General features: G+C 42.3%; 1 protein-coding gene across 5 annotated transcripts in view; it reads right to left on the bottom strand.

The window, feature by feature from the left end:
- Ankfy1 (ankyrin repeat and FYVE domain containing 1) overlaps positions 1–15,483 on the bottom strand; it is a 119,029-nt gene that overhangs the window by 18,052 nt on the left and 85,494 nt on the right. For all 5 annotated transcript variants that reach the window (XM_029557486.1, XM_008855633.3, XM_029557488.1 and 2 more), the window contains 5 exons: positions 8,446–8,543; positions 3,603–3,831; positions 1,173–1,271; positions 789–942; positions 320–488 (listed from right to left, as the gene is read on the bottom strand). In XM_029557486.1, the coding sequence (XP_029413346.1) occupies positions 320–488; positions 789–942; positions 1,173–1,271; positions 3,603–3,831; positions 8,446–8,543 (749 nt within the window). The remainder of the gene's footprint in view (positions 1–319; positions 489–788; positions 943–1,172; positions 1,272–3,602; positions 3,832–8,445; positions 8,544–15,483) is intronic.

A 15,483-nucleotide genomic window follows, 5' to 3' on the forward strand; every position in this document is an offset into this window, starting at 1 on the left:
GGTCATCTCACTTTTTGGACCTATCTTGCAAACAAGAAAAACAAACCTGGGATTTGGGAGTTTATTACTAAGGTGATGGTGAGAGCATCACACTATTCCCCCTGCCGGGAGACTCTTGAGAAGATGCCTCCACTCTTGTGCAAACAAGTACTGGCCAGAGTCACACTGAACCCCAACTTCCTTAGTGTGGCTTTTAACTCCTTGACCTAATTTATTACTTGGCTGATCTCTTGCTCCTCTGATGGCTATGAAGGCATCAAATCCACCTTTGACATGCACATCTCATCTGTAAGCAGAGGCTATGTTATGCCTATCTCACCAGAGTGGAGGCGATGTCCTCCAGATTATTTGCCAAGGCAAGCCACAGTGGGGGGTTCCCTTTTTCATCAGGCACAGACATATCAGCTCCTCGGGTACATATGGCATCAACTACAAGTGGAAGTTGATTTCTGATGGCCAGTTGAAGGGCAGTCTCCCCATCCTGAGTCCTACAAAGACATAAGCAGCACAATTAAAGCCAATGCTTATAAATGCAGCCAAAGGAAACAGTACCCTTTCTAATTGTCCAAGTAGACTTTGAATTTAGGGATCTTCCTGCCTTAACCTCTTAAGTAGCTGGAATTACAAGAGTGTACCGCCTAAGCCAAACTCCATTTGTACAGAGTCATTTCCTGTCTTCCTTTATGTAAAAAGGAATAAAAACTACGTTCTACAGCCAGGCTGTGCTTTAGAACCTTCTGAATGAAATAAGACCTGGGGTGACAACAGAAAGCACTGCTTTATCCCACCTGACGTTGATATTGGCCTGATGCTCCAGGAGAAAAAGTGCGCTCTTACTATCCTGCCGCTGGATGGCCATGTGCAGCAAAGTCTGCCCATCTGACATGGTATCATTGATAGAAGCTCCGGAGCCCAGCAGCTGGGCAGCAATTGTGTGCATACCTGGGAAATAAAGAAGCCCAATCGATGTATGCTCAGCTTTTCACAATCCTTGACATCTTAGAACAGACCCTCTCAACTTCTCAAAGCCAGGAGTTTTCCCATGATAAACAAAAAGGTGGTTTTACAACTTAATGATTAGCCTTGCCTCTCCATCCTCCCCACACCCCTCTTGTCTACCCACCTACACTATCTGGTGTCTGAGATGCCAATAGCCTCTGGCACAGCCTTACCAGTCCATAAAGCCAGGCCCAGCACAGTCTGGTCTCGGGAATCCTTGAGGCTGAAGTCCGGAATAATTTGCAAGTTGTTGGTGGCATGAAGAGCATTGGCTAAATATTTTTAAAAGGAAAAGAAACTTGATTTCACCATCGAGTGGTTCACAGGATCCCTGTGAGGGGTGGAGGGGATGAGGGCACAGGGGCTCACTATGTAGACCTGACTGACCTCAAATTTGTGGCAATTTTTCTTAGCCCTGAATCCTGAGCACTGAGATTACAGTATGGGCCACCACACCTGGCTCCATGAAAATTTAAGGCAGGCATTCAAGAGGACAAGACTCAGTTATAAACTGGCTGATGGGCCAGAATACAGTACGATAATATAATAATAAGTGCTATTCAGAGAAAATCAGATGAATCATATGGGGAGTGGAAGCCCAGAAATTTGGTATTTTGGAACAAAAATTGAAAGGGAATTGAAAAAAAAATTTTTTTGTCTTTCTGAGACAGGGTCTCCCTATAGCCCCAGCTGGCCTGGAACTTGCTATGTAGGCCAGGGTGGTCTTGAACTCACAGACATCCACCTGCCTCTGCTTCCTGAATGCTAGGATTAAAGGTTTGTGCCACCATGCCTGTCTGGGAAATTTAAAAAATTTACCTTAAAACATTCTTCACATAGTAAATACAGATACTATGGAAACATACATTGTAAGTGATGACTAAAAAGAAGATTAAGGGACTGAAGAGGTGGCTGAGCAATTAAGAACACTTGCTACTCTTGCAGAGGACCCAGACTCAGTTCCTAGCACCCACATCAGGCAGCTCACAACTGCTTGTAACTTCAGTTCCAGGGATTCTGACTCCCTTTTCTGGGCTCTTTGGGCGCCTACACTCATGTGATGCATATACAGGAACCTACATACACATTAACAAAAAAAAAATGTTAACAAAACATAAAAAGATGACTAAGCCAGGCATGGTGGTATATGCCTATAATCTGAGCACTTGGGAAGTAGAGGCAGGAGGACCAGGAGTTCAAGGTCATCCTTAAAATACATATTGATTTTGAGGCCAGACCAGACTACATAAGACTACCTTCCCTAAAAAGTAGGAACAAGAGGGCTGGGAAGATGGCTCAGTGGATAACAGCACTTCCTCTGCAAGCATGATCCCTAGCACCTATATAAAAAGCCAGGCAAGGGCCTATAACCCCAGCATTGGAAAGTGGAGATAGGCAGGAATTTGCTGGTCATCTAGCCCCCAAAACAGTGAGTTTCCAGGTTAATGACAGACCCTGTCTGAAGGCAATAAAGTGGAGAGCAAGAAGGGAGGACATTTGACACACTCCTCTGATCTCTGCACAGACACACACACCCATACACTTGCAAATTATACACACACACATACATACAGAGAAAGAGAGAGAAGACTAAAATAATGCTATGACAGTATTTCCTGATACCTAATTCCTATAACCTTTAAACCTCTATAAAAAATAAGAAAAAGGCATGTTTTACCCAAAAAACTCCTAAGTACAATGCTAAAAAGTGCTAGACTTTTGAGGACAAAGTGAAATATGGTTCAGGACCCAGGACAGATTTTTGAGGGAAGCGGCCTTCTCCATTGTATGAGCACCCCTTAGCTTCCTACTCTGGTTCCCCTCTCACAGGTGAGTCACCTCCAGGAGGCTGAGAGACACATGATAAGACTGAGCACACCTGGAGGACTTACCATGGTAGAATGCTTAGAAACAGTTCACAGTGCTGGAGAGATGGCTCAGCAGTTAAGAGCTCTGGCTGTTCTTCCAGAGGACCTGCATTCAGTTCCCAGTACCACATGGAAGCTAACAACTGTCCATAAATCCAGTTCCAGGCGATCCAACACCCTCTTCTGACCTCCGTGGGCATTGTAAAACATAGGTGCACTTATATACATGCAGGCAATATAGCCATACACATAAAATAAAGAATATAATTTAAAAATATATGTATTTTGGGTCTTTTTTTTTTTTTTTTTTTGAGACAGGGTCTCTGTGTAGCCCCAGCTGGCCTATGTAGACTAGGTTGGCCTGAGATGTGCCTACCTCTGCTGGGATGAAAGACATGTGCCACCACGCCCAGCTAAAATATTTTTTAAAAGACAGTTCACACCAATGCAAAGCTTTGCTTAGCCTACATGGAAAGAGTCTGGAAAAGCAACACTCAAAAAACAAAGACCAGAGCTAAATAGTCTCATAGCTTGGCCCAACAGGAGAAACTGGCAGCCCTAACCAAAAGCACACAGAGCAAACACCTGAAAGCCGGGGATTTCTTTTGTTGTTTTTTTAGCTAAGAAACTAGCTATATAAAACTCACAAATGGAAGCAACATTCATTCTGAAATTAACTCTGCCAAAGAACAGTTTTGTGTAAGTTACAGATGGGCACTGTTCCCAACCACTTACCTTTCTGCTCCAGGATGACAGATACCACATCTGGATGATTATAGGCAATTGCCATGTGCAGTGGGGTCTGCAGGTAGATGCCGTCCACAGAGCTGATCAGGGCCCCAGCCTCTTTGGATACAGGCACAGCTTCCTCTGTCTGCAGGTTTGGATTGGCACCTTGCTGCAGGAGCTCTGCTGTGAGGTTGGCAAGGCCACGCCGACAAGCTGTGTGCAATGGGGTTTCTCCCTGAAAGGAAAAAAATGCTCAAATGATCAGGGAAGGGAATTAGGAGTTCCCTTCATAAAGGGTTATGGGAGTGTACATGCCAAAATTCGGATCCCCAGTACCAGCCACAGCCCTTGGTTTCTCCTGTCACCAGATGACCTCATGACTCTGACTCCCTTCCCCCTGTATCAACCTTCAGTTTCTTTAGTGTCTCCAAGGTCCTTCTCTTTTCTTTCCAGTGACTTCCATGAACATCTTTCACTTAGTTTTCATAATTTTTAAAAAATATTTTATTATTTTTATTTTATATGTATGAGTGTTATGTGTGCATGTAGGTAAGTAGCACCCATGTCATGCAATGCCTGCAGAGGACAGAAGAGACTGTTGGATCCCCTGGAACTGGAGTTATGGACAGTTGTTAGCTGCCATGTGGGTGCTGGGATTCAAACCCAGGTCTTCTGCAAGAACAGCCAGTGTTCTTAACTGCTGAGCCACCTCTCCAGCCCTGTTTTCATAATTTTTTTCTAATTATGAAAGCCATGTTTTTCCTATAAAATAACAGCATAACACCGCCTGCCAACAACCCAACCACCACCAACAGTTATTAAAATCAACACTGTAGAAAACAGAAGAGCCACCCAGCCACAGCCCAAGAACCAAGGTAAGCAATGTCTGCAGTATCATGATCATTTTTCCTTAGCTCTCACTAGCACCTGCTTCTTTAACCTCATCTTGAACTCTGGTCAAGACTTCTGTCCCCAGCTTTAAATTTTTTTTTATCTATTTTTATGTGTGAGTACATTGCCTGCATGTATGTAAGTGCACCTGTGTCATGCATGTGGAGGCCAGAACAGGGCATCAGAGCCCCTGCAACTGGAGTTAGACAATTGGTAGCTACCATGTGGGAACCAAACCCAGGCTCTAGCCACCACCTAGGAACCAAACCCAGGCCCTCTGGAATAGCAGTCAGTGTTCTTAACTGTTGGGCCATTTCTCCAGTTCCGAAAGACATTTTTTAAAGAGCAAACATAAATTTATAAGGAAATAAGAGAAATAACTCCTGAGAGTAGGAGGTGTTTCCAGGGAGGAACATTCTTAAAGACATTTTAATTGTTATTATAGGTACCTGATTCAGTACTCAAAAGGTTTAAGAACATATAATAAAAAGAAGTCTTGCCTCACTCCTGGCCACCAGTTTACAACTACTCTTCCCTAAAGGAGCCATTATTAGTTTCATGTTTCTCTTCAGGAAGAAAATATACACACACACACACACACACACACACACACACACACACACACACACGTACGTATATATGCATGTATGTGTCTCTGTCTATGATACATGTAAACATACTAACTGGATGGTTTCTTTCCTTCTTTCCTTCTTTCCTTCTTTCCTTCTTCTCTGTCTCTCTGTCTCTGTCTCTGTCTCTTCCTTTCTTTCTTTCTTTCCTTTCATTTTTTTTTTTAAATGGCAACCAGAGCTAGTGCCCACACTCTACTCTGGAGGCTCACTAACTGGATGTTTTTTACCCAAGCAAATGGAACCACTGAAGGTAAGGACTGGATGCTTTTACTCCTCAACCACATATGCCCCCACCCCAGCCCTCATCCTCCCCATAATTACAAGTCACACCAGGCCTCTCCTCTTCCTCAGTTAGCTTCTGCCCAGCCCCCCTTCCTACACATTCTTATCAGGCGTGCTTACCTATTCCCATGACTTCTTTTAGGTTGTTGTTGAGACATAATCTCATGTATCCCAGACTGACCTTGAACTTCTGATCCACCTGCCTCCACTTCCAAGTGCTGGGATTACTAGCATACACTACCATACCTGGTTTACGTTGGATGGAACTCGAACGTAGGGCTTTGTGGATGCTAGACAAGTACTCTAGCAAATAATCTACATCCTTGCCCTGTACTCCCTTGACTTCTACCAGGACCTACAAGCCAGGTCTTTGGCCTGTTTCTTCACCCAATTTTTCTAGTGCTTGCTAGACTGTTAAGAAAGAATCCAGCCGGGCATACTGGCTCATGCCTTTAATTCTAGCACTCAGGAGGCAGAGGCAGGGAGATCTCTGTGAGTTCAAGGCCACCCTGGTCTACATAGTGAGTTCCAGGCCAGCTGGGGCTACAGGGAGATCCTGTCTCAAAAAGACCAAAAAATAAATAAATAATAATAAAATAAAAAAGAATCCAACAGTCACAAAGGAATATATCTTTTCCACATCTGTTCTTCCTCTTGGTCAGCTCCCTTTCTTCCCTTGGATCCATCCAACAGTTTAACTTCTCTTGCCTTGTTTCTGGGAGTCATATGAAGACATATCCCAGTTGGCTACAATTCGTCTGAAGGCTATTGAGTTGAATCTAAACCCAAGGTCACTGATTTGTCTAGACAACTGCTACCACATTCCAGCTTTGCTCAATGGCACACTCACCATGCCAGCCACTCCAGGCAGCTTTTCAGAGTCTACAAAACCTTTCTATGGAGCATCTCTTCCAACAGGATAAAGCCCAAACACCTAAGTCCAGGCTTTTCTCGGTATAGATCTCATTTGTTCTCACATCAGGTTTCTTTTGTGCTTTCACATCCTAGGGTTCCTGGGGTTTTGTCACGGAGGACATTAGAGAAAAAACAAAAGCTAACATAACACTGCACTCCTGAGAAAATTGCTTAAAGTTAGGAGACGGAGTGTGTTTCTTTACTATTAGGAATGAATAATGGGTAAAATAATGATGCAAGAAAAACAGATACGCAATAGTAGGGGCAGTCACTGAGGTGGTGAGAGGCGGTGATAGGCAAAGCCCAAAAGAAGGGCTGGGGATGAAGCTTAATAATAGAGCACTTGCTCTGATGTTCTGGGTTCCATCCCTAGCACTGCAAATAAAATAAAACACCAGCTTCTAGTGGGCATAAAGGCAGTCTATAATTCTAGCTGGCCACCTGTGTAGTGATGAGTAGATTTAACAGAGGAAGAAACAGCAAATATTTTGGATGCTGAGCTTATTGTTTATTGTCTTGCTAATGCTGCTGAGACAGTGTGTAACTAAAGACCCCAGTACATGGGTCTTAATACTGGTCCTATTATTTTTTTTTTAAATATTTTATTATTTTTATTTTATGTGTATGAGTGTATTGCTTGCATGTGTGCAAGTGCACCCATGTTGTGTAACGCTGGAAGAAGTAAGAAGATGGCAATGGATCCCCTGGAACTGGAGTAATAAGATGATTGTTAGCCACCATGTGGGTGTTGGGAATCGAAGCTGGGTCCCCTGCAAGAGCAGCCACTGTTCTTAACTGCTGAGCCATCTCTCCATCCCCTTACTGGTCCTATTATTTATGGACCACTTAACCTCTAAGGGCCTCATACTTCTTTACTCTGTCTTTTTAAGGTCCTTCGCTTTTTTTTTTTTTTTTTTTTTTTTTTTTGGTCTTTTTGAGACAGGGTCTCCCTGTAGCCCCAGCTGGCCTGGAACTCACTATGTAGACCAGGCTAGCCTTGAACTCACAGAGATCCACCTGCCTCTGCCTCCTGAGTGCTGGGATTAAAGGCGTGCACCACCATGGCCAGCGGTCCTTCACTCTTAATTAAGGGACTTATAGATATGGAAACTCTCGCTTTAATCCTAAAATCCATACTGTTTTAAGTCCACTGTAAAAACTACAGGGATGATATGTGATCTTAAAGGTAAGTACATCCCTGTCAGAAAATAATAAAGCCAAAACCCCCACTATTTAGTATCTAATGTTCCAGACAGTGTGCTAATACACCAATTCTTTCTTTTTAAAAAAGGATTTATTTTATTTTTAATTATGTATACTTGTGTGTCGCTGTGAGGTTATGTGCATGTTAAGTGCAGATGCCTGCAGAGGCCAGAGGTATTGGATTTCCCTGGAGCTGTCTGATGTGAGTGCTGGGAACCCAGCTCAGGTCCCTTAGAAAGTAAACTTGCAGATAAGGGGAAATTACTATATGGTCTGCCTTTGTTAGCTTGTGGTACAGACTGAACAAGCAATTCCATAAGAGAAACTTAGCAAATGCTAAGGATCAAGTTTCAAGCAGGACAGCACATGCCAGTAATCCCAGTACTTTGAAGGCAAAGATAAGAGACTCACAAATTCGAGGCTAGCTGCTCCACAGAAAATTGAAGGCCAGCTTGGGTTACATGAAACTCTCTACCAAAAACCCCAAAAGAAACAAGATGAGATTACAGCACATGTTTACAGTCTTGTTTATGTACTTTCTTTTCTTCTGGTGTTAGGCACTGAACCCAGGGCCTTGTGCTTACTAAGTAAGCATTTTACCATTGAGCTACATCCCCAGCCCCATGTTTGCTACTTTTTATTATACTATTAAGTCTATAGTATATCTAGCTCAGGGTCTGATAAATACAACAAAAACTTAAGACAATGGTTTCTGAGTGAATCAATCAACCAATCTTTGAGGATACATAAAAAGAGTCGCTTTTCTTCTATTAATTATATGCACATATATTATGAATATATGCATGTATTCTATTATATGCATGTAGTCACAAAAAGTGAAGAAAAAAAAGACTGTTGATTTTTCCTCCACACCCATCATTGTCAATTTCTTCCACAGACCAAAACCATTTCCTTGTCAAACTTACCCATTTGTTTCTGTGGTTAACATGGGCACCATTGGTTGCTAGGAAAAGAGCTGCTGCCTCATTTCCTGCCCCAGCTGCCCGCTGTAGTAAACAATTTCCTAGAAGAAAAAAAGACATGTTTACCCTTATATTTGCATGAATTCAAGTTCCACACTGTACAACACCCTGCCTTTCCTCACCATCTTAACACTGGCTGTCCATACCAGACAGTATGAACCCTTTAAGTCCACAAAGCACTGTCTATCTGTGGACACAGAGACTAAGAAAGACCTGGCCTGGACCATTGCTCTTCCCAGCAGTAAGCTGTGTCTCCTTGAGGGGGCTGGGTTAGAGTAAGGTTCTCAACACTGCGGCATTACTGATATTTTATATGGGGTAATTCTTTTGTGGAGCCTGCTCTGTGTGCTACACATCTGGCAATATTTCTGGTTCCTATCCACTAGATTACAGTAGGACTTCTCAGCTTGTAACAATAAAAAAAAAAATGCCTGTAGATGCTGCCAAATGCTCTGGGGAAAAATTGGGTATGGGGTAGACAGGAACTGCCCAGCTATAGCATGCTGGAGTTTTACTAGAAAATGCCCATCAAATACTTCAGTTTTATTCCTAGAGCCTTAAATAGGCTACTTCTTGGCTCAGAAATACTTATGATTAGTACTATCACTAATTTTCTAAATAAAAAGCTTAGAAAAAAAACAATTCCCTCCAAATGGTTTTGGACCCAGAACAGTGTGTTTGTTTCTTTCATTGTTCTTTCTCAGGTTTTTTGAGACAGAGTCTCTCTGGCCTGGAACTTGCTATGTAGACCAGGCTGGCCTCAATCTCACAGAAATCCACCTGCCTCTGCTTCCCAAGTGCTGGGATTAAAGATATGCACCACCACACCTGGCCCAGAACAGTGTTTCTAACTCCATTTCCAAAGATGAACATAAAATCTCATGTTCTGTGGGTTGGAGAGATAGCTCAGTGGTTAAGAGTGCATTCTGCTCTTGCATAGGACCTGAGTTTGGTTCTCAGCACCCATGCTGAGTGGCTCCCAACCACCTGTAACTCTAGCTCCACAAGATCTGATGCCCTCTCTGGCCTCTGTAGGCACCTGCACAAATGTGCACATACCCACACAGGCACATACAGAATTAAAAATAGCCAGGTGTGGTGGCACACGCCTTTAATCCCAGCACTTGGGAGGCAGAGGCAGGCAGATCTCTGTGAGTTCAAGGCCAGCCTGGTCTACACAGTGAGTTCCAGGACAGCTGGGACTACAGGGAGACTCTGTCTCAGAAAGACCAAAAAAAAAAAAAAAAAAAAGAATTAAAAATAAAAGTCAGTATATTTCCTTAAAAACTTCATATTCTGAAGCTGTGGTACTTGAATTTCACACAAATTAAATATTAGGTCTGGAAAATAAGAACTTGGACAGAGCAACAGGGTCAAGGAGATAGTTCACCCAGTAACAATACATGCTGAGCAAGCCTCACAACCCAAGTTGCATCTCCAGAATAATTTCTTGTTTGTTTATTTGTTTGAGATAAGGACTCATTATGTAGACCGGGCTGGCCCGGCAGTCACAGAGATCTGCTTGCCTCTATAAGGCACAGGAGAGCACTCTGTAGGAGTGCTGGGATTAATGGCCTGCACTTCACAGCCAGCATCTTCAGAATCACTAAGCAGTGGAAAGGCGTAATTTTGATCCCAGCATTCCTACAGTGAGATGGGAGGAAACAGGAGAATCATCCTAGAAGCTCTAGGGCCACTTAGCCTGGAGTATACAGTGACAAAAATGAGAGAGACCTTACCTTGAAAACAGAGTTCCAATAATTGTCCTCTGACCTCCATGTACCTGCTTATACACGCGTTAAATTTAAAAAGAGAGAGGGGCTGGAAAGATGGCTCAGAGGTTAAGAGCACTAGCAGCTCTTGCAGAGGACCAGGGTTCAGCATTCACATGGTGGCTAACAGCCATCCTAAACTCCAGTTCCAGGGGATCTGATGCCCTCTTCTGACTTTCTTGGGCATTGCATGACAGAAATGCACTTATATACATAAAATAAAATACACTCATACACATAAAATAAAAATAATAAATATTAAAAAAAAGAGAAAGAAATGAAGAAAGAAAGGAGACAAAGTACTACCTTGTTTTTACACCATTTTTTTCTCCCTTTACCCTCAGAGAAGATGATTTCATCTATAGTTGATAATCATTCTGATCTAGTCTTCTATTATACAAGCCTACAATCCAAACACTTAGGAGGCTGAAGTAAGAGGATCAAGAGTTCAGGGTCATCCACAGCTACATATCAAATTTGAAGTCAGTCAAGGATTTATGAGACCTTGTCTTAAAAACAAACAAATCTAGACCCTTATGCTTAACTTATGCAGTCATTCCTATGTGCATGTCTTATTAGTTTTTGATTTTGTTTTGTTGGGGTTTTTTTTTTTGTTCTTTGAAACAGGGTCAGCCTATAGCCCCCGCTGGTCTGGATCTCATGAGATCCACCTACCTCTGCCTCTCAATGTTGGGATTAAAGGCATGTGCCACCAGTTCTGTGTCTTTTTTTTTTTTTTTTTCCTTTTTCATTTACTCATTGTCTGTGTCTGTGTATGTGGCCATGTGTGCCACAGTACATGTGTGGCAGTCATAGGACAACGTGTGGCGATTGGCTCTCTCCTTCTACTGTGTGAATTCCAGAGATCAAACTCGGGCCATCAGGCTCAGTAGCAAGCACCTTTACCCACTGAGCCATCTCACCAGCCCTGCACATCCTTAAACTTATACACCTTGCTATAGAACAAAAGATAAGTGTAGCTGCTGCGATATGATTGAATTATTGAAAACCAATGAACTAAGGTTATTACATGTAAAATGAAAATCAAATCAACAGGAAAAACTAATTTTGAGTCTGCCTGCATTTAATCATCAAAATTCAAAAGTATACAGTATAAAACTGCCTGAATAATAAGAGGAAATTTAGCAAGGCTCCCAGAAATTGATAGAACGGGGGGACAGGGGTATAGTTTCCTACATTTGTCTGGCTGCATGAAGCCCTGGGTTGAATCCCTTGCACTAAGGGAGGGAGGGAGAGGAGGAAGGAAGGAGTTGATAGACCAAGCAGTTCAAAATTAGGGTATGTAAGATTTGAACAGCATAATGGGCAATTTTGATATAACACACAAAGAGAATGCTACATTTCAAAGGGAATAAACACATATTCTTTTAAACTATGTATCAAACTTTTATAAGAACATGTTCTAAGGGTGTCAATGTAGCTCAGTTATAGCAGGTTTGCAAAGAGTGTGCAAGGCCTTGTTGTAGGTGGAGATCATATATAGAGAGTAAAACAATAAAATAAAATTCAAGGGTCTGGAAAGATAGCTCAGCGGTTAAGAACACTGGTTGTTCTTGCAGAATACCTGGGTTCAAATCCCAGCACCCACATAGCAGCTAACAACTGTCTGTAACTCCAGTTCCAGGGGATCCGACAGCCTCTTCTGACCTCCAATGGCATTGCATGACACTAGTGCACTTACCTACATGTGGGCAATACACACACATAAAAATAATATGAAAAAAATTAAAAAAAAAATTCAAGTCCTAAATACCAAAGAGCAAATCTCTTCCATGCAATTATATCATGCAATTAAAGTTAGCAATCAGTAAAGGTATGGCCGATAACCAAGAGACAGTGATAGATTAATGTTTAGTAGTAACAAAGGCATTTCTAAAGGTCTTTGGTCTAAAATACTTAGTTCTACCTGTAGAATTCACTGCATTTAGCTTTTATGTTACCTAGAGTAGGGATTTCCTTCCTTCCTCCCTTCTTTTTTTTTTTTTTTTTTTTAAAGTAAGGTTTTGCTATGTAATCCTGGCAGAACTAGAACTTGCTATGTAAATCAGGCTGGCCTTGAACTTGCAGTAATCCCTGGCCTGAGCCTCCTGCATGCTGGGATTACAAGCATGGGCCCCCATGCCAAGCAAGAATGGTGATTTCATTTAACCTTTATTTTTAGTACTGAAGATTAAGATTAAATTCAAAGCTACAAACATGTTAAACATGTACTGAGCTATACCTCCAATTCCTTGATCTGTATTTAATGTTATTATAACTTTGGCAAAAATGTTACTTAATATGTATCTTTTCTGAGAAGCTGGGAATAAATTCTATTTGCTAGTAGCTCCTACCCATGCTTTCCATTTATTTATTAATTTATTTGTATCTGTGTTATGTGTTTGGGAGGAGTGGGGGCAGGCACATGCCACTTGTGCTAGATAGCTTTAGTGTCAACTTGACACACCTGGGTTGAGGGAGCCTCAATTGGGGGATTGCCTCTACTGGACTGGCCTGTGGCCATATCTGAGGGGCAATTTCTCCAATGTTAATGTGGCAAGTCCCAGCCCACCATAGGTGGTGCCACCCTTGGGCAGGTGGGTCCTGTACTGGTTAAGAAAGAAGGCTGAGCATGGGCCAGAGGACCAAGCCAGTAAGCATTTTTCTTCCATGGCTTGTGCTTCGGCTCCTGCCTCCAGGTTCCTGCCCCAAGTTTCTACCTTGGGGCTCCCTCAGTGATGACTGTGAAGGGGGAGCTCTAAGCCAAATAAACCCTTTCCTCCCCAAGTTGGTATTGGTCAGTGTGTTTTGTCACAGCGATTGAAGGCAAACAAGAACGGGGGTGGGTGAGAGGGAGGAAAACACATATATCAAGAAAATGAAAAAACAAACAATACTACCAAGTTTTCTTTCAAGGAAAGACATTAAAACAGGGGTTCCCTAAGTGTGACCTATGTATTCCTGCAGGTTCCTGGAGTCTTACAGGGGAGCCATGAGGCCAAAACCATTTCCCTAACACTACTGGCTTTTTTCTTCACTATGCTGACATGGACATTGAAAGGGCAAAATCAGTGGTGGGTGGAGGGTGAGCACTTCACATAAACCAACAGTGGCACCATACTGCAGCAGCAGGCTTGGAGCCATGCTTTGTGGCCTGCTCCACTCTGCAGAGTGCACTTGCTTTCATTTTTACTTTTAAAAAATCTACACTTTCACTACTGGGAGAAAAAAAAGTCTATTACTACATTAAAAAAAATAATTTACTTAAAATGGTACTTGAGATTTATAAAAATTACCGATTTTATTAGCTCTCAACACAGCATATATTTCTGAAAGATTATGTATGATAAAAAAAAAAAAAAAAAAAAAAAAAAAAAAAAAAAAAAAAAAAAAAACAAAATCTTTAGTCCTAGCATTCAGGAGACAGAGGCGAGGCAGGCAGATCTCTGTGAATTTAAAGCCAGCCTGGTCTATATAGTGAGTTCCAGGCCAACCAGGGCTACATAGTAAGACCTTGTTTTAGGGTTTTTTGTTTTTTTTTTTTTTATTAGGGGGGGTCTTTTTGAGGCAGGGTCTCCCTGTAGCCCCAGCTGGCCTGGAACTCACTATGTAGACCAGGCTGGCCTTGAACTCACAGAGATCTGCCTACCTCTGCCTCCTAAGTGCTGGGATTAAAGGTGTGCACCACCATGCCAGGCCCCCATCTTAAAAAAAAAAAAAAAAAAAAGGAGTAAGTTTGCATAAAGATACTCTGCTAAATACAGAAGGGCTCTGTTGTCTGGAGGAAAAGCACTCAAGCACTCTAGTGCCAGCTGAATATCTTATCAAAGTTTGTTGTGGAACAGGAATTTTATTCAGAAGAATAACTGATTAATACACTTGTTATTCAAACATGAGTACTTGGTAGAGAGTTTCTTGAAAATCAATTTAAGAAAATCAATTAACAAAGAAAAACAAGTTATATTTTTACCTAATGACAAAATGTGAGCTTTCAAATGAAAATTAAAAATGTGGAAAATTAGCAGGGCGTGGTGGCGCACGCCTGTAGTCCCAGGACTTGGGAGGCAGAGGCAGGTGGATTTCTGTGAGTTCAAAGCCAGCCTGGTCTACATAGTGAGTTCCAGGACAGCTGGGGCTGCAGGGGGACCCTGTCTCAAAAAGCCAAAAAAAAATTTGGAAAATTAAAAGGGTGTATACATCTTTAATCCCAGCACTTGGGCAGCAGAAGCAGGCAGATCTCTGTGAGTTCTGGCCAGCCAGTCCTGGCTCAAAAGAAAAGAAAAAAGAAGTTGGGGTTTTATTGTGCTGGAGAGATTGCTCAGTGGTTAAGAACACTTGGTCTTCCAGAGAATTCAAGTTCAGTTCCCAGCATCCATACTGGGCAGTTCACAACCACCTGTAACTCCAGCTCCAGGATATCTGACATTCTCCAGCCTCCACAGGCACCTGCACATATGTGCCCACAAAAGGCTGTGGAGTTTCATATGACAATACTAAAGTTTACTGATCTTTAAATATGCCTCTCTACAAATCTGTGAGGATGTGTGTTCTTCATATACTTAAAATAACACATCTCAAAAGACTGAATACAGATGCAGATATAGGAAACTATCCACTTGCTGGGCGTGGTGGTATACGCCTTTTGTCCCAGTACTTGCATGGCAGAGGCAGAGGCAGGTGGATCTCTGTGAGATTGAGGCCAGCCTAGTCTAAATAGTGAGTTTCAGGCCAGCTGGGGCTAGAGGGAGATCTTGTCTCAAAAAACCAAACAAACAAACAAACAAAAACCCCTACCTATTCTTTTCATTAAATTTTGTTTGGAAAGTTTTATACTTAATATAAAATATTAAAAGTTTAGCTGGGCATGGTGACACATGCCTTTAATCCCAGCACTTTGGAGGCAGAGGGAGATGGATCTCTGTCAGTTTGAGGCCAGCCTGGTCTACATAGTGAGTTCCAGGTCAGCTGGGGCTACAGGGAGACCCTGTCTCAAAAACGACCAAAAAAATAAAAATAAAATAAAAGTTTCTCCATTTTAAGCTGGGCGTGGTAGGTTATGTCTGTAATTTGAGTACCTGGGAGGCTGAGGCAGGAGGATCTCAAGTTCAGGGCGTATCTGGGCTACTGGGCTACATATATATAACAAGACCTGGAGAGAGAGGGGAGAGAGAGAGGAGAGAGAGGGAGAGAGAGAGGGAGGGAGGGAGGG

The sequence above is a fragment of the Nannospalax galili genome, unplaced genomic scaffold (genome assembly GCF_000622305.1).
Source record: "Nannospalax galili isolate Female #2095 unplaced genomic scaffold, S.galili_v1.0 scaffold888, whole genome shotgun sequence".
Lineage (NCBI taxonomy): Eukaryota > Metazoa > Chordata > Mammalia > Rodentia > Spalacidae > Nannospalax > Nannospalax galili.